Source organism: Grampus griseus (genome assembly GCF_964374135.1).
Source record: "Grampus griseus genome assembly, chromosome: 18".
Classification (NCBI taxonomy): Eukaryota; Metazoa; Chordata; class Mammalia; order Artiodactyla; family Delphinidae; genus Grampus; species Grampus griseus.
Genome location: NC_139012.1, coordinates 46968322 through 46993287, shown reverse-complemented (window position 1 = coordinate 46993287; position 24966 = coordinate 46968322). Strand labels below are relative to the sequence as shown.

General features: G+C 37.7%; 1 protein-coding gene across 2 annotated transcripts in view; it reads left to right on the top strand.

Annotated features, from left to right (window-relative positions):
- TDRD3 (tudor domain containing 3) overlaps positions 1–10106 on the top strand; it is a 200800-nt gene extending 190694 nt beyond the window's left edge. For both annotated transcript variants that reach the window (XM_082675520.1, XM_082675521.1), the window contains 2 exons: positions 4064–4189; positions 9867–10106. In XM_082675520.1, the coding sequence (XP_082531646.1) occupies positions 4064–4180 (117 nt within the window). In that variant the 3' untranslated portion in view covers positions 4181–4189; positions 9867–10106. The remainder of the gene's footprint in view (positions 1–4063; positions 4190–9866) is intronic.
- Positions 10107–24966: the final 14860 nt, after the last annotated feature.

Sequence of the window (24966 nt, the reverse complement as noted above, 5' to 3'; positions counted from 1 at the left end):
TTTGCTTAGGTTTTATATTAAAATTAGTTGCTATTTCTATAAACTGACTACACAAGTTAACCAGACAGGCAAAGGTGGTCTGGAAATTCATAAGTAGTTCATATGTGAATCACTCAAGGAGACATGTACTCATTAAGATTTCAGTGTTCAAAATATTCAGAGTTCAAGGATTATTGTTGAGGGTACGTTGTATACATTTTGTATGCTGGCTTGTGTTTTTGTGACTACTGTGCAAATTGTTAAAAGGAACTGACTAGAAAAATTTTTATTAAATTTCACACAAAGTAGCTATTAGAGGTGACAATATCAGTTAGTTTTTCCAAGTTTTTTGTGAAGAGAATTGCCATCCCTGTTCCCTACTCCCACCAGTAATCAATAATCGTTTTCTCCTTACAAAGTCATTGCTGTGCAAAAATGCTGAAGAAATGGTAATGTAAGATGAGGCAATTCAGTAAGTTAAGTAAGTATGAACATGTTGCTGAAGCAGAGGAAAACATAGTGTTGTCAGCGAATAGAGACCTCCCCACAGAAGTTCCATAAACGCAGCTTTTAGGCATTAGAGACAGAGGCAGAAGAAATATCCGAAAAGGAAAAGGGAAAGGGTGGCAAACCCAAACTTCCTGAATTTCAGAATTATTTTCCAGGCTGTCCTGGCACTTAGGAATAGGAAGTTTCCTCCTCCTCCATTTGCCTAGAGAGCATCCTTGGCCTCTACCTACTGGATGTAGTAGCAACTCCCCCCACCTACTCCTTCAGCTTGTAATAACCAAAAATGTCTCCAGACATTGGCTACCTCCCCTGCCCCCACACTGTGGGGTAGGGAAATCACTCCCAGTTGAGAACCACCAGATCCACCACCTTCTTTAGAGTGGTGGTTTATATGCTTATCTGCACATCACCTTTATTTGTGGAACAGAGAACCTGACCTGTATTTAAATGTGTTTCACACCTCCTACTGAAGTATGTTCCAGGTTCGAAGTAACTGATTTACAATGAGCTTTTCCAACAGCTCATTTATAAATGAGGAAATAGTGTATTTGTCTGTATTCTCACTCAAGATGTAGTTTGTGCTATCGAGAGACTAAAAATGATATGCAGGAAGGGTGTAGTTGTGACCCGTCAAATGTGTTTTATAGGTGAAGTTGTGTATCTCCTTTTTGCATTGGTGCTGTGACTCTTTTTTTCCTTTCAACATATCACTTCATTCATGTTTGGTGTCACAATGATTATTGAATATGTATCTTTTCATTAAAAGGAGTAATAAACTACTAAATATTGGCATAAAAAGAGGGCACATTTTGAATATTATTTATTTGGTATTTTAAAACCAGGTAAATCTGATAGCATGGTGAGCAAAAATCTGAGTCCCAATAAAATGGTTCTAAATCTCAAAAGCTTTGTTGAAGATGGCATTGGTCAGTTCCATTTTTGTGAACGTTATCACCAATCTTTTAAAGAACCTTGTCTGAGTTAGAAACAAAATGGCCCTGGTCTGGCCTCTTCCTCTAGTGAGCTCTGTGACTTGGGAAAATCACCTCTCTGGGTTTAGAGATTCCTCATCTGTCAAATCTAAGGGGACAGACCAGATAGCCTTCCAGGACTGTGCCAGCTCAAAATACTGTCAGATTTTTTTTTAAATGTTCATGAACTGTGAAATTAATTTTTTTTTTAGTTCTAAAGCTGTTACAGAGTAGTGAAACTAAAGGAAGAAGATAAAGGTATAAATTTCATTCAAAGATGACTCCAAATAAACTGCTCTATTAAATTGAGCTGTGTGTTATATGGAAAGGGGTGCTCATTCAGTGCTAAAAATTACTAGCTCTAAACTATATGAAGTGATTTTTGTGGGTAACCAGGTTTGCCCCCGACTACTCTGTGGGAAGAATATTTCAAAGTTAAAAGAGCAAGATTGTGCCTTTGACAACTGAAAACCAAGCTGTCAGAATTATTTTTATTTTTTGCTTCCATTTTGTATAAAATGATTGTGAAGACATCAAATAATGTCAAAGAAATCTCATGGTTGGTCATCTCTATAAAACCATTTAATCGGTTATGGTTAGTATAGTCTGAGATTCTTTTAAACAATAGAGATAGTTTTTCAAATAGCAATGGCATATTTATTATATAAATCCAGGTCACTCACTCAGTAAATGTAGGGTCCTACCTTTAATACTATATTTTATTGATAAAGTATATAGGTTTTTAGATGTCCTCTAACCAGTTTTGCAGCTGGGTGTGGAGAATAATAATATTCCATTCTAATTCCTAGAATAATTACTTCACCTTCTACAGCAGCAAACACATTTTTATCCTTCTCAGTTAATATGCACAGTTGCAAATGTCATATATCATAAAAATAGTTTCTTTTCAAATTTAGCTATAAGATTTGACAATAATCATTCAGAGCAGTGACCATATTAATAAAAAAATATTTCTCTTCTTTTCTGAGTACTTTAATTTTTCTTCCTGCATCTTGATTGCTTTACTAAATTATAGACATAATATCTGATACTTCTAACCATTTTGAGATTGATTATTAATGAAAGGGGCATAGAGAAAGGAGAACTAATCTGGAAGTTTGTCTCTAAAATGTTGTTATTGAGTTATGACAGATGTATTGTCAGATTTCTCTATTCTCTTATTTAGGTGATGATGGCCCCTTAAGGGTGATCATTAATTTTGGGCAATTAGTTTATTTCTTGTACATGCAGACTGAGACGTAAGGATTTAAATAGCAGTGTCTGAATCAAAACTCAGATTTATCTTTGAAGCATTAGGGCAAAGTCACAAAGCTTTCCTGGACTTCAGTGTCCTTTATATAAAATGGAGATAACGGTTCTTAAGAATACCGTGGAGAATGCCTATTAATGAGTGATATGTTCGTGCCAAATATTAAATATCATTTCTAAATAATAGGATTTGATCAAATTATCATAGCATCTTTCTACTTGCATCAAGTAAAATTGCAATAGTTGATCTGTAAAAATTAAAGAATAGAACTCAGTCTTTCATATAACTCCATTTGCTTTTAGGGTCAAAGGAAAGCAATCTTTTGGGACAGAAGATTCAACGATTAAGGAGGAATAGGAAGAAATAGGATAAATTTCCTAAATCATGCAAATTATTGTGCTCTGATAATTCAGCTGGAATTTAAACTCTGCTTTTGAAATAGATACTGTTTCTTTCATAAACAAAAATGAGAGCCAATTTTTTTCTATGAAGGGAACATACTTCACAGCTGCATTAATTTAAAACACTAAAATAACAGGGTGGCAGCACTCAGTAAGAAACCAGTGTGGCTTTTGGCTACATTTCTGTTGCTTCTAAGTCCTTTTCAAATATTGTAATTAACTATACTCTTTCTGCTGTTTATTCTGCTTATACTAATTTATCCATGCCATTCCTTGAGTTGCTGGTTCTACCCCCTTAGTAAGAAAGAATATGAGAAGAAAACAGTTTGCGTCTTACTGTGGCGATTGCTGTGTCTTGCATGAAGCTTTCTTTATATGGAAATTGTATTTCTCTCCTCATTCCAATCCATTATTTTTTTCCTGTCTCTAGATGTAAGGTTCTTAACGATGTTGGAGATTTCATCAGATGAGGACAAACAGCTGGTGAACATTCTCTGGCTCCTCAATCCCTTTTCCATATCTTACTAAAACCCCTTTCCATGATAAATACCTGGAAATATTTAGAAGCCCAAATATTCAATTAAAATTGTATTACGTTGCTCGCTTTTCTGTGTTTTCACCACATTGTGTCAAGTCATTTGAGGAGATAACCATAATATTATGTGGAAATAGTTTCCTTTTCTAGAATTAAATTTGATTCTAATGTTACTACTATAAATTTCATCCTACTATTAACAAGGACCAAAAGAGTTTTAACAATGTCCTTGCCTTTTTTTTTCTTTCCCCTGCCGCCTACTATTATAAAAATTGACAGATGTGAATCCCAGGGCAGCTTCTAAGAGGGTATATCAAAATGGGGACCATAAAATGTATTTAATGTAGGAAACTTGGAACTGTTTTGAACATGTTAAATCACTACTCTTTGCAAATAGGAAGAAGAAGCCACCTATGACCAAACTCTTGAATTCCGTAGAGGAGGTGATGGCCAACCAAGACGATCCACTCGGCCAACCCAGCAGTTCTACCAACCTCCCCGGGCTCGGACCTAATGTGAGAAGGTAAAGTTGACATTGTGAGGAGCTTTCCATGTAAAGAAAGATACTATCATGTTAAATATATAAGTCCAGTTATATATAATATATTATTATATATAATAATATATAAATATTATATATATAATATTTCATAATAACATATAGACCTACCTCATTTTATTGTGCTTCATTGTATTGCACTTCACAGATATTGCATTTTTTACAAATTGGAAGTTTCTGGCAACCCAGCATCAAGCAATTCTATCAGTGCCATTTTTCTAACAGCATTTGGCTCACTTTTCTGTCTCTGTGTCACATTTTGGTAATCCTCACAATATTTCAAACTTATTATTATTATTATATTTGTTATGGTGATCTGTAGTCAGTGGTCTTTGATGTTACTATTGCAAAATGATTATGACTCACTGAAGGCTCAGATGATGGTTAGCACTTTTTAGCAGTAAAGTATTTTTAATTAAGGCATGTACATCGCTTTTTAGACATAATGCTATTGCACACTCAATAGACAACAGTATAGTGTAAATATAACTTTTATATGCACTGAGAAACCAAAAACTTAAGGTGATTATTTTCTTGCGATATTTACTTTATTGTGGTGGTCTGGAACTGAGCCCTCAGTATCTCTGGGGTTTGCCTGTAATAGAAGAAAACTAATGTTTTAAAACTACTTTCAATTATAAAGTATTTAAGATAATACCATAGTTACAAACTACTTTTTCTCCAAACCTTTCCCTGCAAATGCTATCCCTAATCCCCTTTTTTCTCTATACCTACTCTTTTCTATTGGAGGTGATGACAATCAGTGAAATGACTATAGGTTTGAAAGCAGGAAGAAGATGAAAGAAAACAAAGGACTAAATAATTATCAACCTGGGTAATTGAGTTTATTTTTTGTTTAATTGATTTCAGTCCTTTTTAAGAAAGAGGAAATGTTTCATATATATCTTCAGGAATTGGATGAAGACAACATGACTGCTTATTGAGATGTAATTTTGGGGCCTTATGCTGTCAGTACAGAAACTTTCATCTTAGAGTTTCAGAAAGAGAGGTGGTATCTGAAAATCATCTTCAGTAGGAAGGAAGAGAAATATAACAAAGTCAGCAAATTATAGGACCAATCTAAGACATTCTCATTTTGATGAACAAAGACCTTACTTCTTAATATGTTTTTAGAAAGAAATACTTTCACCATCTTTGGTAACATTTCTATTTTTTCTTTATGCCAGTGTTTTTGAATATTTTTTTTTAATAATTAGAGTTTTCCCGTTACAGCTTTTGTTATACATCACATAAGACTATTTTAGACTTTATATCTTTTTTCTTAGTCTCTTCTTAGTAGCAAGACTATTGAGAATTTTTAAGAAATTGTTCCCAATTCCTTATTTCAGCTGTTCATTCTGATAATGCTGTTATCCACATTGTATTTGTCCCCTACTGTGTGACTCTCAAACCAGCCAAGACTGTTTAGCACTTGAAATGCAGCTAGCCTGAATTGAGATGTGCTATAAATAAAAAATGCATACCAGATTTCAGACTTAGTTTGAAAAAAAACTCAATAATTTTTATTATTTATATATCAAAATGATAATATTTTAATAGATTGGGTTAAATAAAAAGTTATTACAATAATTTCACCTGTTTATTTTTACTTTTTAATGTGGCTACTAGAAAAGTAAGAATTACGTATGCCTCACATTATATTTCTGGACAGCAATGTTCCAGAGTCTTATATCTCCTGCAGCTTCCCCAAAGCTCTTTCATTGGTTAAAAATTAGTTCTGTCATCCTAAATGAAGAAATGTTTTCCTGTATTTTCTAGCCCTTTGCTCCTTATGTAATAGTGTGCCTGGAGCAGAAGCCTGATGCTATTTGACTTCTGATTTACCCGAGTAAGCCAGTATAGCACCTTTTTCCTCTTATCGTTGGTTTCTCTTTGCACTTAATACAAGGCTGTCAAGTAAACAAACGTGACCTTTTGCCCACAGTATCACAGAAGAGCTACTTCTTGACTTTGGGCATTTTTCTGTAGCATGCAAGAATTGACCAAAGCAGAATCAAAGTATACGTAAGGACTTCAGCAACTTTACATTGTGCACGGTTGAACATCCACTTTTAAAATAAGCTCAGTGTGCTTATAATTAAATCTTATTTAAGGTAAATGAAAACAGAATTCCCTGTTAGCTTTCCAGGGTCTTCTAAATTGTTTAAAACAGGTTTTAAAATGAAGCCAAAGGTTCTCAACCCTCTGATTGCTCTAGGACAGTGGATGCAGGACTCTAGGGCTCTTCAAGGGTGCCTTAGGGCTGTTGAAGGGAGGGCTAGAAGTAGAGAGAAGATGGTGGGCGTGAGTAAGAGTGTAGCCAATGGGTAGAACTCTCAGTCCTCTGGCCTCTTCTTTAGTGTCTTTCATATGTTTTATACATTAGAGTTCCATCAAAAATTTCCTTTGAAAAAGAGTACACTGCTTAAAAGTAAATTATAAACCATAGCCCTGGGGTAATTGTAGCTTATTCGTATCAAACTGTACAGTGCAAATTGTTCCTAATGAACTAAAACGTTACAATCTTGTACAGTGCAAATTGTTCCTAATCAACTAAAACGTTACAATCTAAGTGGTTCGCTATGTTCCCTGAGCTAAAACTTCCATCTTTCCCAGATGCTTGCTTTGGATTATACTGTTGACATGGAAATCCTCACAGTAAGAAAATTAATTTTGGTGGGGGACAGTCCCATGATGGTATCACTAGAAAAACCTCACTGCAAAATTTACTCTAAAAATTAATTAGTAAGACACATGTGATCTTGGTTGAAAAAACTTATTTATTCATTTTTGTACTTAGTTCAAACATATGTTATGAAAAATTATGAAGTAGAATTAAATATACTATCTTTGAATGGGAGGTTCAGCAATAAGAATTATACTTTTTGCTTTTGTCACACAACTGAATATATTATTTTCTTTTTTTTTAAGTTGATATATTTATTACTTTTTTTTCTTAAGATATAATTTTAAATGAAAGGTTTTTAGCATAGGCCTTTTATTTTTTTATTATTTTTAATACATCTTTATTGGAGTATAATTGCTTCACGATACTGTGTTAGTTTCTGTTGTACAACAAAGTGAATCAGCCACATGCATACATGTATCCCCATATCCCCTCCCTCTTGCGTCTCCCTCCCACCCTTCCTATCCCCCCCACCCCTCTAGGTGGTCACAAAGCATGGAGCTGATCTCCCTGTGCTTCCCACTAGCTGTCTATTTTACATTTGGTAGTGTATTTTGTTTTTATTTCCTCATTCCTGGTTTCCATTTAACTTAAACATTTAAAAAGAAGATATACACTGTATCCAGCCATTTGACTTCCAGCAAATATAAGCATGAATTCTAATATATGCTGAAATTTTTGTAAGATTTTGTTATTTAAAATTATTCAAGATAGTAAGAAACACTTAAGACACTTTCTTTTATCAGTTCTAAAGAACATAATTTCGTAGTCATAATCTTTATGTTTTGGGTACTTTGCTAGGTGATGAATGACCCATAGTAGCTGCGAAGTAAGTGTTTTTTAAATCAATGTATTAAATCCAAGATTTAAAGTTGTTGATGTGTAATTTACATTCTTTGATTATCCTAAGAAGGTTTTTTACAAGCCTTCTATACCATCGCCACCACCGCCCACCCCTACATACTCATATACTTCCCCCAAAGTGGAAAGGGAATTAGATTCTGCTTGAGCCTGGTACTAAGGACAACATCAGTGCTTAGCAAAAGCAAGAGATAGCTGGGAGTTAGGGCTCAGTGGAGGAGGAGGTCTCTGGGGGCAATGTGGGAAATAGGCCTAGGTCTGAGAGAGTGCTGGCAAGTCAGATTCACCCCCTGAGGGGAGAGAGGGCCCAAAACCTCTAGTTCCTGGGCTCGTCATTGTTACAGACAACTTAGAGATAAGAGCATATATGGATAGAGAAAGTATACATAGTTATTTAATCAATGAAAATGACCAGAACTATGTGCATTTGGAGAGGTCTCTGACATTATTGGAGTCCTAGGAATTAGATACCAGTTATTGGTGGTGGCAGAAGAGTACGGCTTTAGACACGTTAAGAGTTTGACTTTGATGTGTTCGGTGCTATCATGAACTTCTGAATAAGAATTATATGATTAAAATTAAGCTTAAGAAATATTGCTGTTATGACATATATATACTACTAGGTATAAAATAGAGAACTAATGAGAACCTACTATATAGCACAGGGAACTCTACTCAATGCTCTGTGGTGACCTAAATGGGAAGGAAGTCCAGAAAAGAGGAGATATATGTATACATATGGTTGATGCACTTTGCTGTACACTTGAAACTAACACAACATTGTAAACAATACCTCAATTAAAAAAAAAAAAAGAAATAAATATTGCTGTTGGATGTAGGATGGATTACAACACCAGGAGGGAAAGAATCTAAGAAGCTATTGCACTGGTCCAGTCAAAGAGTTACAGCCTCGTGTCCTGCTGTAAAAGGAGAGAAATGGCAGACCTGTGTAGAAAGACCTTGTCACACACATCAGCAGGAAGCTCCCTAGTGCCATGGAGGTTAAGGCTAAGTATGCAAAGTGGTTTAATAAATGGTGACTCACTTTTAATTTTATTTCTAGTTTCTTATTTGTTTCATGAAAGAGTAGTCTTCACAGTTTTGCATATTAACCAGAAACCTTGAAACCAATAGCTAAGCATAGACTACTATATAAATACCATGACTTTGTTTATTTTGTAAGGTCCAGGTTTTAGCACCATTTGTAGCTGGTAAAAGATGGATTTTTAAATGGCTTTTTTTTTTTTTTTTTTTTTTTTTTTGGCAATCTAGATCAGCATCTTTTTGCAAAATTTTTCAAATCAAGGTCAGGGAAGTGATTGCCATGAAGATAGCTATTATTACAGGACCCCGTGATGCCAGCTGGATAGGCATCGTGTGAGGATAATAGTACCCAAAGCTCTTTATTTTCTAATCAGGAGACTATTTACCTCAGAAGACTTCTGCGCTGTTTGAATGCAGCCGTGGGAATGCTACCCATCCCTGCCCAACCATTCTTTCATCCATGAGACTGAAATAGGACTGAAGCAAACAAGGCTTCCCTCACCACCTCTCTCAGCCTTTTCTGTTGTCACCACCCAGAGTGTTTCTACTAGAGTGGTATCTGATAAAGGTGGGGGGCAGGCAGGGGGAGGCGACAGACTCAAGTAAATTACTTGTGAGACTAAACCAGCTCAAAGGTGTTCAAAGGGGAAATGGAGGTGAGTAGAATGGGGGTAGAAGTGCATTGGCAGACTGCATCTTTTTTAGGTCATCCTCTGTTAAACTCTACTCAGTTAATCCGAATTCCTGAAGTGCACATGCTAGCAATAGAGAGACTAACAGTGACAGAGATGTACTTTAAGAATTTCTAGAAGAAAAAATTATTTAAAATATTTTGCTTTTTGTTTACATACTGATTTATAGAAATTATAAATCAGTTTATTTATAAATCAGTATGTTTATGAATTAACAGTGTCCAATTTGCTCTACTTGTGATCTATTGATACTTCCACAAACGCTTCACATTTACAGGTAAGTTTCAGCAGTGTATCTTGCGTATGGAAAAGTCAATTTGAGGGTCCAGTTTCACTTTTTTCCTCTCTTTTTAAATAGAGTCTTTGTGAAGAAAGGAGCTGTTGACTGAAACATCCTGGTCAAAACCTGTTGATAGACCTCCTACTTGCCCTTCAGAATAAGATGGAGCCATGGTGGATATTATTATTTGGAGAACTAAAAGACAGATTTTAGGGGCAAAAATTCAACCCACGTAAAGAATGGGGGGAAAAATACAATAAATTAAGCAAATACCTTTTACAAGTGAAAGAATTTTTTCTTCTGCCATCAATAAAACCAGTGCACTATTAAATACATTGTTTTGCTGTATGTTTTATTTGCTGAATGTTATTTTTCTTGTTCATCTGGTACTAACCCCATACTAATTGCCTTCTGTAGAATGGCAATTACAGCATACTGATGCCTCCCTGTAATTACAGAATAAACTGACTTACACAGCTTGCCACATTTCTTACAAAACAACCTGAAGCCAAATAGCAGTTCTTAGTATGGTAACACTACTAAATATGACAGCAAAAAATATTCAAAACTTGTATATGTTGTTTTAGCACTCTATGAATGTAATTTGATTGAAAAACAGGCATTCCCTTCCTTATAAAATGTGTAGTGGATCTCTTAAGATGCATCTGGTTGCAGATAACAGAAAACACAGCTCAAACTGGCTTAAACACTAAAGTACTGACTGACTTCACTACCAGAAGCACAGTAGATTTCAGCTGGTTTAATTTAGTGACTCAGAGTTGTCATGAAAGGTCCTGATTCTTTGCATCTCATTTCTGCTCTCTCTGGCATAAGCATTCTACAGCAGGCTGCCCCATGTGAGCCCAGGATGGCTACAGCTTCCTGAGCTATTAAATCCAGGGATGCGGTTGGGGTCCCTTCCAGAAGTGCACTTAGAAGAGAAGTGAAGCTTTCACACTCAGGCCACATTTACCTGTATTGTGTGACTTTTCAACCTATGAACCAGAAACTTCAGCAAGGGTCTGTGGGTTAGTTTAGGCCTGATCCAAGTGTCCCACCCTTACAAGTGGGGGCCATCTGCTTTCCTGGAAGCATATTCGATTTGAGGCAGAGGATATATATCTGAAAGTCAGGATACTTGCCGAAAGGAGGGGGAGAGGTGTTGAAGAAGCAACCAGAATGTCCATTACAGAGAACCAGTACGTCTAAACTACAAACTCTTAATTTAATAGGACAAAAATAATAGTCTTAGTCCTATGAAGTAAGAAGTGAGTAGTTAAAAAGAAATAAGGAGAGGACTTCCCTGGTGGCGCAGTGGTTGAGAGTCCGCCTGCCCATGCAGGGGACACGGGTTCGTGCCCCGGTCCGGGAAGATCCCACATGCCGCGAAGCGGCTGGGCCTGTGAGCCATGGCCGCTGAGTCTGTGCATCCGGAGCCTGTGCTCCGCAACGGGAGAGGCCACAACAGTGAGAGGCCCGCGTACTGCAAAAAAAAAAAAAAAAAAAAGAATGGAATCTTGCCATTTGCAAAGACATGGATGGACCTAGAGGGTATTATGCTAAGTGAAATAAGTGAGACAGAGAAAGACAAAGACCATATGATTTCACTTATATGTGGAATCTAAAAAACACAACAAATGAATAAACATAACAAAAGAGAAACAGACTCATAGATACAGAGAACAAACAGGTGGTTGCCAGAGGGGATGGGAGTAGAGGGAGGAAAGAAATAGGTGAGAGATTAAGAGGTACAGACTTTCAGTTACAAAATAAATGAGTCATGGGTGTGAAATGTACAGTGTGGGGAATATAGCCAATAATTATGTAATGTCTTTGTATAGTGACAAATGGTAACTAGACTTATTATGGTGATCATTTTGAAATGTACAGAAACATCAAATTACTATGTTGTGTACCATGAACTAACATGGTATTGTAGGTCAATTATACTTCAAAAACAAACAAATTCATAAGAAAAGAGATCAGATTTGTCATTACCAGAGAGGGAGGAAGGGGGTTGGGGGGAATTGGATGAGGTGATCAAAAAGTATAAGCTCCTAGTTATAAGATAAATATGTACTAGGGATGTAATGTACAATATGATAAATATAATTAACTCTGCTGTAGTTATATATGAAAGTTGTTAAAAAAGTAAATCCTAAGAGTTCTTGTCAGAAAGAAAATATATTTCTATTTCTTTAATTTTATATCTGTGTGAGATGGTTGATGTTCACCAAACTTACTGTGGTAATCATTTCATGATGCATTTAAGTCAAATCATTATGCTATACACCTGAAACTTACACAATGCTTTTCAATTATATCTCAATAAAACTGGAATTAAAAAAAGAACGTAGGGTTATAATCAACTGCTTCAGTAAGAGAGGCCTCTGAAAGGGTCTCTTGCATTCTCAAAGCAAAGCTTACTAATTAGTTTTAAGTGTTTCCTAATCTGAGAAATGACAAGAATGAGAAAGAGACATATTTGGGGAACATTTTTTTTCTTCTCATTCAATTTCTCTCCTTTGAGAGCACAGGTATGAAACATACTAGTAGCACAGTGACTGCTTTGAAGGATTTGGGATCCTTCTGGGCTAGAGAAATACCAGGAAAAACTGGGTTGCTACTTAGAGAATATGGGGCTTAAAGAGGTGCTACTTGTTTGTTTTGTTGTTTATTTGCTTATATTAGAGATTCTGCCCACAAGAGCATGGGGTGAAACAGCGGTCAAAGGGAAAATGGAAAGTTAAAAATAAGGATACAGATAAAGGAAAGAACTCTTAGGGAAATACTTGAAAATGAAGACAGGCTCTTTCAGCCCCCATTTTCCAAGAGGGCAGGTTGTCTGCATAATGGAGAACTCCCACCCCCATCCAGAACGTAGAAATCTTGGTATTAAAACTTCTTATGAGATTTTTTCTGAGTCATCTGAGGGTGTTCTCTGGGCAGTAGCGTGGATTCTTCTGGCACATGGTGAGGTCTTTTTTCCTTGCTAATTTTTCCATCTTCCTTCTTTCCAGATAATAGAAAGTCAATTTTATGACCATGGTTAGACTGACCATGTAGGTTAAAAATATCAAGACATTGCTTGCTGGTATTGTCAGGTCCACATTATATAATCCAGATTCATAGACATTATAATTTGAGAGAATTATGATGGCATCATATTTAGTTTCACATTGGGATGATCTTAACTGAAGTCATATAATGACTCAGTTCAGAGATTGCTGGGCTCAACCTCAATGAAACTTTTATAAAAGGCTTTGAGAGACTAGCTGCCCATCTTGCAGGGTCTAAATAGTTTTTTAAAAAATAAATTTAGAACAGCAATAGTAAGAAAATGTAGCCTCATGAAAGGGCAGACAGAACTTTTTTTTTTTTTTGATACCTATTTTTATGTCATCTGGTTTAAGAGATACAGAAATACCCATAATTTTCACAGGCTGTTAAATGCTTTGAGGTTTATAGGCAAAGAACAAAGTTAGAGGAATGTGGTGACATATTCCAACTTCAGGTGTCATATTCTTGCCCTTTCGTCACAAAAGAAAGGCTGTTTTGTTAAAGTTCGAGTTCACAGGATTTCTGCTTGTGTCAGGATAGAGCAACAGAGGAAGGCTTTACCTTCCTGCCTGAAACACATAAAGAACTGGACTAAATACATGAGACATTGGAACTCAAGACATTGGACATGGGCAACAAGGTACAGTGACTCTTGAGAGATGAGAAGCAACTGGGTGAGCCTTACAATTGCTTCAGCTTACTGCCTGGAGGAAGTTTTAAGGCCATGGTGAAGGGAGGAGGAACCCAGGTGGTACCTGTCAGTCTCTGTGAGTTGAGAGATAGAGGGGAGAGCTTAGGGAAGACAGGGTTGGTAGATTTTGCAGGGCAGAATACCAGAGAAATGTTGTTTGACCTAAATCTAATATGTAAAACTATAAAAGATCTGGGAGAAAACAGGAAATCTTCATGACCTTGTGTTTAGACACAGTTGTTATGTATAACATCAAAAATATGATCCATAAAAGAACAAACTGATAAATAGTACTTAATCAAATTAAGAACTTATGTTTCTCAAAGACACTGTTAAGAAAATTTAAAAGAAAACAAGCCAAAGATTTGGAAAAAATATTTGCAAATTACATATCTGATAAAGGACTTGTATACATAATATATAAAGAGTTCTCAAAACACAATAAGAAATCAGTCTTATTGAAAAATGGGCAAAAGATTTGAACAGTTGACCAAAGAAGATATACAGATGGCAAATAAGACAATGAAAAGATGCTCAAAATCATTAGTCATTAAGGAAATGCAAATTAAAACCATAATGAGGTAACCGGTACACACCTATTAATATGACCAAAATTGAAAAGACCCTCCATACCAAGCGTTGGCAAAGAGGTGGAGGAATGGAACTCCCATACACTGCTGGCGAGAATGTAAATGATACAAACTGCTTGGAAAACAGTTTGACAGATTCTTAAAAAGTTAAACATACATATATACCCATCGTATGACCCTGTCATTCCACTCCTAGTTATTTACCCAAGACAAATGAAAGCAGATATTCATACTTAGACTTGTATATAAATGTTCATAGTATCTTTACTTGTAATAGCCCCAAACTGGAAACAACCCAAATGTCCTTTAACGTGTGAATGCATAAACAAGTTGTAGTATATCCATAAATAAAATACCACTCAGCAATGAAAAGGAATGAGCTGATCAATATTTCATACAACAACAGAAATGAATCTCAAAGTAATTATGCTGAGTGAAAGAGGCTAGATGCTCCTGCTTAGAGGGAGGGGAAAGGGAGGGACAAAGAGGGGGGAGAACAATTGCTATACGCCAATCATACCTCAATAAAACATCTTAAAAAAAATTGTAAACTCAATGTGGATGTTTTCTTGCTCTTCCCCTAACTCACTGAAATAATACTGGACACTACTGCTGCATTCAATGAAAAAGTCACATTATAACCTTTTACTCTTCACTGGGTTGTGGTGACAGTATTCTGACAGATATAATTGGCTTTGTTAGAAAATATTTAACCTCAAAAATATTCTTTATGATCATTTTAGAGATATGGAATCTTTAAAATTGCCACTGTCATTTGTAAAGCTCTTAATTCTCAGAGGCCAGATAGGTCATTATAATTATTGTTATTTTTGTTGTGTTAGTACTACTTAGACTTTTAAACTAAGGCTTCTTGGGGCCTGGGTTTTATATATATGTATGTGTACCTAAATTTTCTATTTTCAGACTTTTATCTTTCAGAAGCCTCAGGCATTTCTTTAAAAGGACTAGGGTTTTTAATAGAAAACATTTGCTTGTCTGAGCCCTTTTGTTTTTTCCTTTTATTTATTATACAATTTTCAAGTACTGACAGAAGTAACTCTAGTACCTGTGGCCTAATTTGCTACTTAATAGGTACCTGTTTTAATTTCATAAATCCTTTAGGTCTTTAGGGAAAATAAACCCATAAGTGGTTAACTCTGGCATTTTTACAGTACATTGAATTCTTCTAAACTTTACATGGCACTTTTTCAAAATGAAGTAAGTTTTCCCCCTTCTATCTTATATTGCATCTGTATGACATATACATGCTAAAATAAAGACAGTGGGCTTCCCTGGTGGCACAGTAGTTAAGAATCCACCTGCCAATGCAGTGGACACGGGTTCGAGCCCTGATCCGGGAAGATCCCACATGCCACAGAGCAACTAAGCCCGTGCACCACAACTACTGAGCCCATGCCACAACTACTGAAGTCCACACCTGTAGAGCCCGTGCTCCACAACAAGAGAAGACTGCAATGAGAAGCCCACACACCCCAAGGAAGAGTAGTCCCTGCTCACTGCAACTAGAGAAAGCCCGCGTGCAGCAACGAAGACCCAACACAGCCAAAACTAAATTAATTAATTTATTTATTTATTTAAAAAATAAAATAAATACATTTACGTGGTAGCGTTTACACACTATCGTAACTCTTCTGTTATTGGTACTCAGGTTTATGTGCACTGAATAAATAACTCGTACATTTTGTCTTAACCTGTTGCTTTCAATGTATAACATGCTAAAACTCATAAACTCAGATGCATGTGATAATCACAAGGTTGAAGATTTTTATAACCATTTTATAGGAAACACTTTATTTTGAGATGGAACATGGTAATTTTTCCATGTCTTCATGGTATTTGCAAAACGATACCCTTTATATACAAATGTTTCCAACTAAATTCTTCTTCGTATCTCTTAAAAATGTTTTGGGAACACATTTCTTTGTCCTGCTGAATAACAAGGCCCAGGGAATTCAGGCCATTTACTATTTTCTCGTTCATGAACATGGGTAGAAACAGATTCTGGGTAGGCCAGATTACAGTTTAGTCATCTACTAAAATAATTTCCTCTGTGAATAATTCAATCAACTTAATACAAGAAAATTGTGCCGTATGCTGTAAATAAGCTACTTATATGAAACCAGCTTTTTCCAACAGGAATTGTTCCTTCCAGGTGCCATTTATATCACTTCTTGGAACTTAATTCTTGGACTCCTTACAGTGAACAGTTCCTACTTAAGTGTCATGGTCATGTCCAGTTGCTCAGTTAATATTTCCTGGGTTCAAATGTTTCTACTTCAACCCCTGAATCTGATTCTTAGATTTTAGACACCAATAAAAGGAAGCTACTTATACTATCAGAGTAACACTAAAACACTGCACCAGTGGAATTACTTACTAATTCACATTTGTAAGAAAGTGGACACCTTTTGGATTGTTTATCCAGCCCCCTTCTCTTGGCACTGCTTTTCCCCCTATCTTTCATACTTTCAGAAAGAACCATTATGTTTGTATATTATTTACAGCAGAGAGGAAGTAGAATCATGAAGTAGCTGGGATCAAAGTCTCTACCTCTTCTTGACCTTGTGAACTTAAGTAGCTTAACCTTTCTAAGTCTTTGTTTCCCCATTTGGAAAATAGTAGGACTTACTTTGTAGGATTATTGTGAGACAGATAGAAGCAGCTGCTGACAGCCAGGTGCTGGCCTGGAACTCAACTCAACTCTTTTTGCCCATAAACAATTTCACAGAATATCAACAGCAGACAAAGTCACTTAAAGTCACTTGGAAAATGAAGAAGCAAGAAAAAACAAAAACACTCTATAATCATGTCTGAATACCAAAAGAAACCAAAACACCAGAGAAATAATTTAAAGAGCCAAAACCAAAACAAGAATTTGTCCAAACCACAAAAATGACTGAACTTCTCCCTTTTCTGGCTAATTTGAAAGACTGCTGCTCCTTTACCAAGCAGAGTTTCAGCTCTGCTTCATTCATCCCACCACCGAGATAACAAGTATGAAGATATCCAATCAAAGAATTTTCCTGCTTCTTGACAACATCCAACGCTGAGCAAAGCCTACTTTTCTTGTACCATTCCAAAAGTCCCATAATACAAGGCCAAATTCTACTGTGTTAACCACATTTTCTGGTTTCTGTATTTGATGTGCTGATCTCTGGGACATTGCTTTCATACGAAAACTAACCAATCCAAAGTCCACTTACCCTCGTGAGACACTAATACCCTGCCCTAATCTTCCCAGGGCTAGGCATCAGACAAATAAGGGCATCCTCTACACCCCAGAGTCCACTGAAATTATTTAAACTATTGTAAACCTGGTCAGCCCATCCGTTCCTGGGAAAACCACAATACATGAAAGCTCTTCCCAGTTTCCCTCACTCTCTCTCTGCCTGCCATCAACCTTTGTGTTCTCTCCTGCGGCATGTCCTCCTATTCTTGGAAACTGTGCATAATAGACTATCTTTTCAATGGCACTTGTCTTCTAATCTGCTGTCCACAACAAATTTGAGTAAAACCAAAATCTCAGGTACATTTTTAAATACCTATAACAAGTCCTTTCTAGCATCTTCTTACTAAGACATCACACAGTTCTCCATGACATATGGTCTCTTTCATTGCAATGAGCCAATAAACCAAATTTGTTCAACAACAGGTATATTTCTGGAAGTCTTTGGCTGGTCCTTGGTTGATCATCAATGCTTTCCAAAGAAAGATCTCAATCAAAAGGGGGAAATGTGAAAGGAAAATCAGATTGGAGTTGGTATTGCTAAGAGAGCTCTCTAAAATGGAGCTGGGGGACTAATGAGGAAGTGAGAATTATGCACTTCTCAACCCGGATGGAATCTGAACTTTTGACCACTTATCAGGCATGAAGAACATCTGCCCAAAGTTCCAGAAACTGAAGATACTTATTGGATCCTTACCCTAAATAACTTGTGACATCCTATCCTTTAAAGGCAAATCTTCCTTTTTGCATCACAGCTAATCATCATTCTTGCAAGGCAACTTTAACAACCTTGTGGATTTGCCTTTATGAGCCCCTGACTCATTCTCTTCCTTGGAACACTCTCAGTTTTACCCAAATAAGTGTCTCCTGAATTGTAATTCCTAAGACCCCAGATAAAGCTCTTTGTCCTTTGCAGCCTTGATGCTGATTACTGTTTGACATTACATGACATCAGAAGTGGGATCCTAAGTGATTTACCTTTACCTCTGGTGCTGCCGTGGTTACTGATTATTGTTTGACACCGTCGCTAATTTTCTCAGTGTTTTATTAGGACCCTTCAAGAACTTGTTATATTTACCACAAATATAGAGATGCTGCTGCTAGTGGTGCCATGGGGTGGTTGTTATGCTTCCTTCTTTTGATCTCTTTTACTTGTGAGCTGTATTGCCCTCTATGGCACTAAGTTTGTTTAAGGTCTCAAGCCTTCCAATCTTTCAGGCTATGCTTTATAACATGTTTGTCCACATACTCCCTGAACATGAAAATAGAACAAAACTAAAAAACTATATACCTTCTAGCATACAGTTAAAGAGAAAAACTGCAGGCCTCAAATGGTGTCACTTATGCTAAAGCCAAACCTCGATTTAATACCTAACCTAACTGCAGTTTCAACTGTCACCAGAAGTATAAACTTAATCCACTAGTCTAAAATTTACCGGTCAGCACCACTGAGGTAGTAGGTCTTGTGGGCCCTCTTCATCCCCCAAAGGAAGAAGAGGCAACCTGCATAATAAAACCCTTGCCACTCTCTTCCCCACAAAAGCAGATGTCCTGACCTAAAAATAATCCTTTCTTTTCTTTTGCTAGTAGCTCCCTTGTCCCACCCTTCTTTCTGTAAAAACATTCCATTTTATACAATCCCTCAGAAGGCTCTTCCAGTTGCTAGAATAGATGCTGTCTGATTTATGAATTGCCTAATAAAGCCAATTAGATCTTCAGATTTACTTGGCTGAATTTTGTTTTTAACAATATTGTTAAGTCTACATAAAAAATTTTTCCATGTACTTTTAATATCTTTATATATTTGTAACAGGGAAGAGCCAATTTTGACCCCATGTTGGATCTGTTTCTTTTACTTTAACCTCTGTTTTTCCTTGTTTTTGTTATTATAATCCCACATAATGGCCTGCCTCAGGGAACCCTGCCTCTCTGCCTGAATGTTAAACTAAAGCGCCTTTGTTCAGCTCACAGGGAGACAATCTGACCCTGCCCACCTGTGAAAGCCTGCGGAAAAGAAGAAATTAACAGATCCCCTCCCTGTGGCTGGCCATTCCAGGAGATGTTTGCAAGACTTATGGCCTTTTTACTTTACTTCCCCCCTTCCTCCCCCTCTCTGTTCTATAAAATAAACTGGCATCCAAACCCCAATAAGATGGTTTCTTTGAGACTTCAGTCTGCCATCTTTGTCAGTCGGCTTCCCGAATAAAGCCGTATTCCTTGTCTCAACACCTCGTCTCCCAACTTATTGGCTGTTGTGCAGTGAGCAGAGCGAGCTTGGACTCAGAAACATATATTCTTCAAAGCCTTGGAGCTACACATTTAACTCATTCAGTTTTTGGACAGTGTTGTCATTTTCCATCAGTTAGCCAAAGCCAGTCCTCAGGTCAGACCAGTCAGCCAAATAAAAGCATAAGGTTTGGGGGATCAGAAAGCACCTAACTTTGTTTTCTTCCCCAACTCAAACAAACATGGCAATACCTTTCTTTTAAGACATTCACCTCACTTCTGAATTCTAAGATAGATGGATCCTGGCTGTGAGTTTGTTGTCATGATGAAAGAAGATAACTTGAGTACTTCATGGCCAAGTTATCTTTGCTTAGCTGCTCCAGGATCCCCCTGCAAGTTGCAAACCTACCTCCAGCCATAAAAATATGAGAAGTTTTTTTTCTCCACTAGATATGGCTGATAAGCTAACACAGTCACCCCATTTACCACGTAAATCAAGGATGAACTATGTGTGACAAATGGTACTGTCAAGTACCTTTACTTGAGGACTAGTTATTGTTTGTCTGAGCACATGTATGTAATGGGTTCTATGCTTGGCTATACAAGGGGGTCGGATTTTTTTTTCTGTCACTGCAATTTCTCAGCAGACTACCTGTGGTGTGTATCACATTCTGATTTAACTTTTATTCATTAATGTACCTGTTTTCTGTCTCCACCACCTTTGTGGAGAGGTTTTCTGGGTCGGAAGAAGATTTTTTTTTAATGCTATTTCCCCAGCAGGTGCAAATAGTTCTTTACACAGGTTCCCCAGGGTAAGTAGTAAGCCTGACCCCCCTGGGAATCCACAGCACTGGGGAAGCTCTGTTCCACTGCCTGAAGGCCCATGGGGTCAGCCTGTGAGGGCTCCCCTTGGGCCACAGGGTCACCTTGTTACCAAGTCCAAGCTTGCTCTGCTCACTGCACGCCAGGCCAATAAATTGGGAGACGACGTGTTGAGGCAAGGAATAGCGACTTTATTTGGAAAGCTGGGCATCCAAGAAGATGGGGCTAGGGTCCCCCCAAAAAACATCTTATCGGGGTCTGGATGCCAGTTTCTTTTATAGAACAGAGAGGGAGAGGAGGCGAGGAAGTAAAGTAAAAAGGCCATTCGTTTTTCCTGGCTTGGCCAGTCTCGGGGAAGGGAATGTGCTAATTTCTTATTTTCTGTAGCCATTCACAGGTGGGCAGGGTCAGATTGTCTCCCTGTGAGCTGAACAAAGGCACTTTAGTTTAACATTCAGGCAGAAGGGCAGGGTTCCCTGAGGCAGGCCATTATGTGTGATTATAATAACAAAAGCAAGGAGAAGTAGAGGTTAAAGTAAAAGAAACAGATCCAACATAGAGTTCCATTTTGCTCTTCCCTGTTACAACGTCCTCTGACTTGCTTGTAGTAATCCAGGCACCAGGGCACCAGTTAGTGAATGCAGGGCCAGCACTGACATGACACACACTGCTTTTCCTGACAACCGCCTCTCAGAGTTGGCTCTGACAGCATATCTCAGCCTCCAGATTCCCTGGCTCAGTGGGCGGCTTCCTCATCACCATGGGAACTGCTTTGTGGGAACTCTGTGATTTGGGCTGTGAAGGAAAGCTTCTTGAAGAATACTGCTGGGGCGACCATCTCTTGGGAAGGACAAGTCTTTTCTCTGTGATTTTTCTCTCTATTTTTTCCCCTCTTCAGAACTTGCCTTTGCCTTGTTTCGCTGACATGTTTTAAAATATTCTCTCAGTGGACATTAAAAGCTAAAAAAGGCCTCACCGTGTTTAAACTTCCCTTTCCTCCTATGCACTTCCCTTCCCTGCCTGATCCTCACCCTGGGATTCTGCTTGCATCCTGGGCTCAGCGCTTCCCTGGGAAGCAGGATGGAGCTGGATACTGGCAGGTCAGGGACATCCACACAGTCTGATTTGAGGAGTGCTGAGCCCGCCCACCTCCAAAGCTCTAAATTCAGTATTCTGGAACAGTAGCACTTTAAGCAACTTGCCTTTCAGCACAAAGAGGATCTCCAGATGAATTTGCACTTTAGAGGCTATAGTGCAAGGGGGAAAAGCTGGGTTCAGATCTAGGCTAGCTATTTGCCAACGGGGACAAGTTATTTTATTTTTTTAACCTCATTTTCTCATCTCTAAAATGGAGAAAATTACCCATCTTGCTCTTGTAAGCCCTAAACTGGTGCTTTTAGAGTAACTAAGATGTTGCAGAGGCTCAGACCAGACAGCATGCATTGGCTCCTCTTCAGGTGAAGAGCAGGCCCCTGAGGGTGCTGAATGAGAAACAGGGCTGAGGAGCTGGGGAAGAGCTAAGTCACCACTGAGGGAACACCTGGGTCAGCATGAAGGGAAAACCTGCCTCAGATGGGGAAGAGATATTGTGGGAGGAAAATCAAAGTGGAGTTGGTATTGCTAAGCGAGCTCTCTAAATGGAGCTGGAAGGCCACTGAGGAAGTGTGACTTATTATTGTCCTAATGAAGGTATCCAGAACATCTGCCAGAAACTCAAGATACTTAATAGAACCTTACCCTAAAATAACTGGTGACATCCTATCTACTTGTTGGACTCCCAACCCTAAAATAACTTGTGATTCCTTAAGGGTAAATATTTTCTGATTCATGTCAGAGTCTATCACAGTTCTCACCAGGCAACTTTTAACAACCTGTGGACAAAGGTCACCTGCCATTTCAGTAAACAAAGCATATTGCTGCCATAAAGCTATTGGCCACTGCAGCCACCACCACCAATGCACCCAGATGGGATTCAGGGTGGAGAAAAACAGGATACTGGCCCTAGATAGTTAAGATACCTATCAAAGGAATAATTTCAGTGAGCCCAGACTCTTGCATCTTTCATATATAGAAAGGCACTAAAATCATTAACTTGAGATGTTTGATTTTTTGTGATTAGCAATAATCTTTTGACGTTTGACTATGTTTTTTGTTTTGTTTTGTTCTTCAGCAAAAACTCCTGTATATCCTGGCTCTCCCTTACCTCTTTTGAAAAGTTTCTCAGAGCTATCTGAGAGGTTGTTTCCAAGCTATAACCCTCAGTAATGCCCTGAATAAAACATAATTCTCCACTTTTAAGTTGTGCGTTGTTTTGTTTTTGTTTTTTTCAGTTGATAGTTTTGGCAACCGGTGAAGGGATTCAGAGCAGACATCTCTCCTTTGCCTGAACTCTATGAAGATCTGGAACCTGGCACAAGCAGAGGCCTCTTGGGTCTGTCTGCCTCCTGAGGGAGTCCAGACAAATTTGTGTGAGTCTCTCCTGGTTTTCAGATGTCCCATTATTGGCTGATGATCCTAGATTTTATTCAGTCGTATTAAATTCCTCTCTGGAGGAGTAAGTTATCCTTGAAACTTAGTTTCAAGAAGAGGTACCTGGGTTATCCTCAGTTGAAAGACACTGAGAAGATTTTTGCCTAATTTAGACAATGAGTAGGGTTGGTCTGGGTAATTAGATGGGAGACTGGCCTGGCATTTTTCCTTGAATGGGCTACTTTAATAGGGTTTGTTGGAATAAAAGTGAAGATATCTCATGAGAGCTTTCAACTGTGAATAAGGAACATCTTCTTCCCAGCTGATGAAGGCTTTCTCAGGGAACTGAGAAACTTTTGAAAGTGGTGGCAGCAAGTCCTCATACCACGCAGCTGTCCCTATAGAGAAACCCACTCATTTTAATTAAAAACTTGCTCTGCTGGGGACACACATGAGAGCTGGCCACTCAGTGATCTGAATACCCACAGTGGTCTTATACTACCCAAGGGAGAAACTGAGACATGTAAGGGGGTTGAAACTCCTAGAGGAGTTAAGCTCACAAAGAGCACATTGGTCCACTGCATGATCATCACTAGCAATTTATCTTGGCAGACTGACCTTGGAATGGAGAACAAAGTTTTCAAAACAAAAGAAAAGGAATGACAGATTGCCAGCTTCCAACTAATACCCCAGGCAGACTTTTGTATGTATGTACAAAACTTATATTTGCAAGGAAATCTTGCCCTGAAAATGCCCAAGATGTGGCTCTTTTATTACATACACAGTTAAGTTAGAGAAAACTGGCTTCATAAAACATCTTCTCAGAATTCTGACTTTAAAGAAAACAAAAACCCTTTCATTTCTCTCCCTGTGTCTTTGAGATGTAAATGTTCTACCAGATCTTAGGCATTGTTTGCTGTTGTTGTTTTTTCCTTTTCTGTGTTTTGAGAGTTGATCTCTACCATCCAGAAAGTACACATATAGTGTACATTTGGCAGCCAGTCAAATAGACTGGGATTCTGAGCAGTGTTTTGTCTGGCTCTGCCAGCTCACAGGGGTCTTTGTCACCTTAACTTTTGTTGCATTACCTGTATAACAAAGGCCTTTTACTTTCTTAGGTGGTTTTGGGGAGTAAACTTTCTAGATCTTGTGAAGGCTGCATCCATTGCACTCTCTTGTGGGGATGCCTCCTGTGACCTGAGCTGCTATTTAGATACATCTCATCAATGACCAGATGATAGACCCTTTAAATTGAAAAAATTTCTAAATTGGTAAATTTTTAGAGAGCACTCATTATAAATAGCTGGTACCTATTGGTGAAAAAAACAAATTAGAAGAACATCATATATGTATCTCTATATATAGATATATATTATCTATCTATCTATATCTATCTATCTATATATATATATAGTTAACCTAAGATCTCCCTTAGTTTAAAACAAATAAAAAACCAGTTTGAGAAGCCTTATTTGTGGTCTCCACTTCCCCTCAATGGGCCTTACAGATGCTAATAAAAACATTAGGATAATTAATGTTAACTGGGTTAACAGGGAAATAAGAGAAAACTGAAGAGAAAGTCTAGAGACTTCTTCCCAAGAAGGTGGAAATTTTAAAGGAACTCATCTCAAAAGAATAAAAATCTTTAGATGGTTATTAAGAAATAGGACATTAAATAAAATGAACATTAATGGGATTAAAACAAAAGGTTTTTATACAACATGAACTAAGGTTGGATGGGCCAAAGGGACTCCCTATTGGTCCCAACATTAAAGGGCCCCAAACAAGTTCACTCTATTGACCCCAGTTAAAATCTATATATTTAAAAGGCTGGAAGAAAATTACACTGAGATATCTGATCAACAATTGCTTGGGGCAAAAGGCCAATTAATCAAGTTAAGAGATTGACAAAAAGACCTGAGTCCCTCGCTCAACCTTTCACTGGGGATCCCAAAGCCTTTATACAAAAATAGATAAAATGGCTGGGGAATTAAAAGGAAAGCTTCTACGATTCCTTATAAGACCAAAGCTTGCTGATGGGGTCTTAATGGAAACTAAAGTTAAAGGTATTAA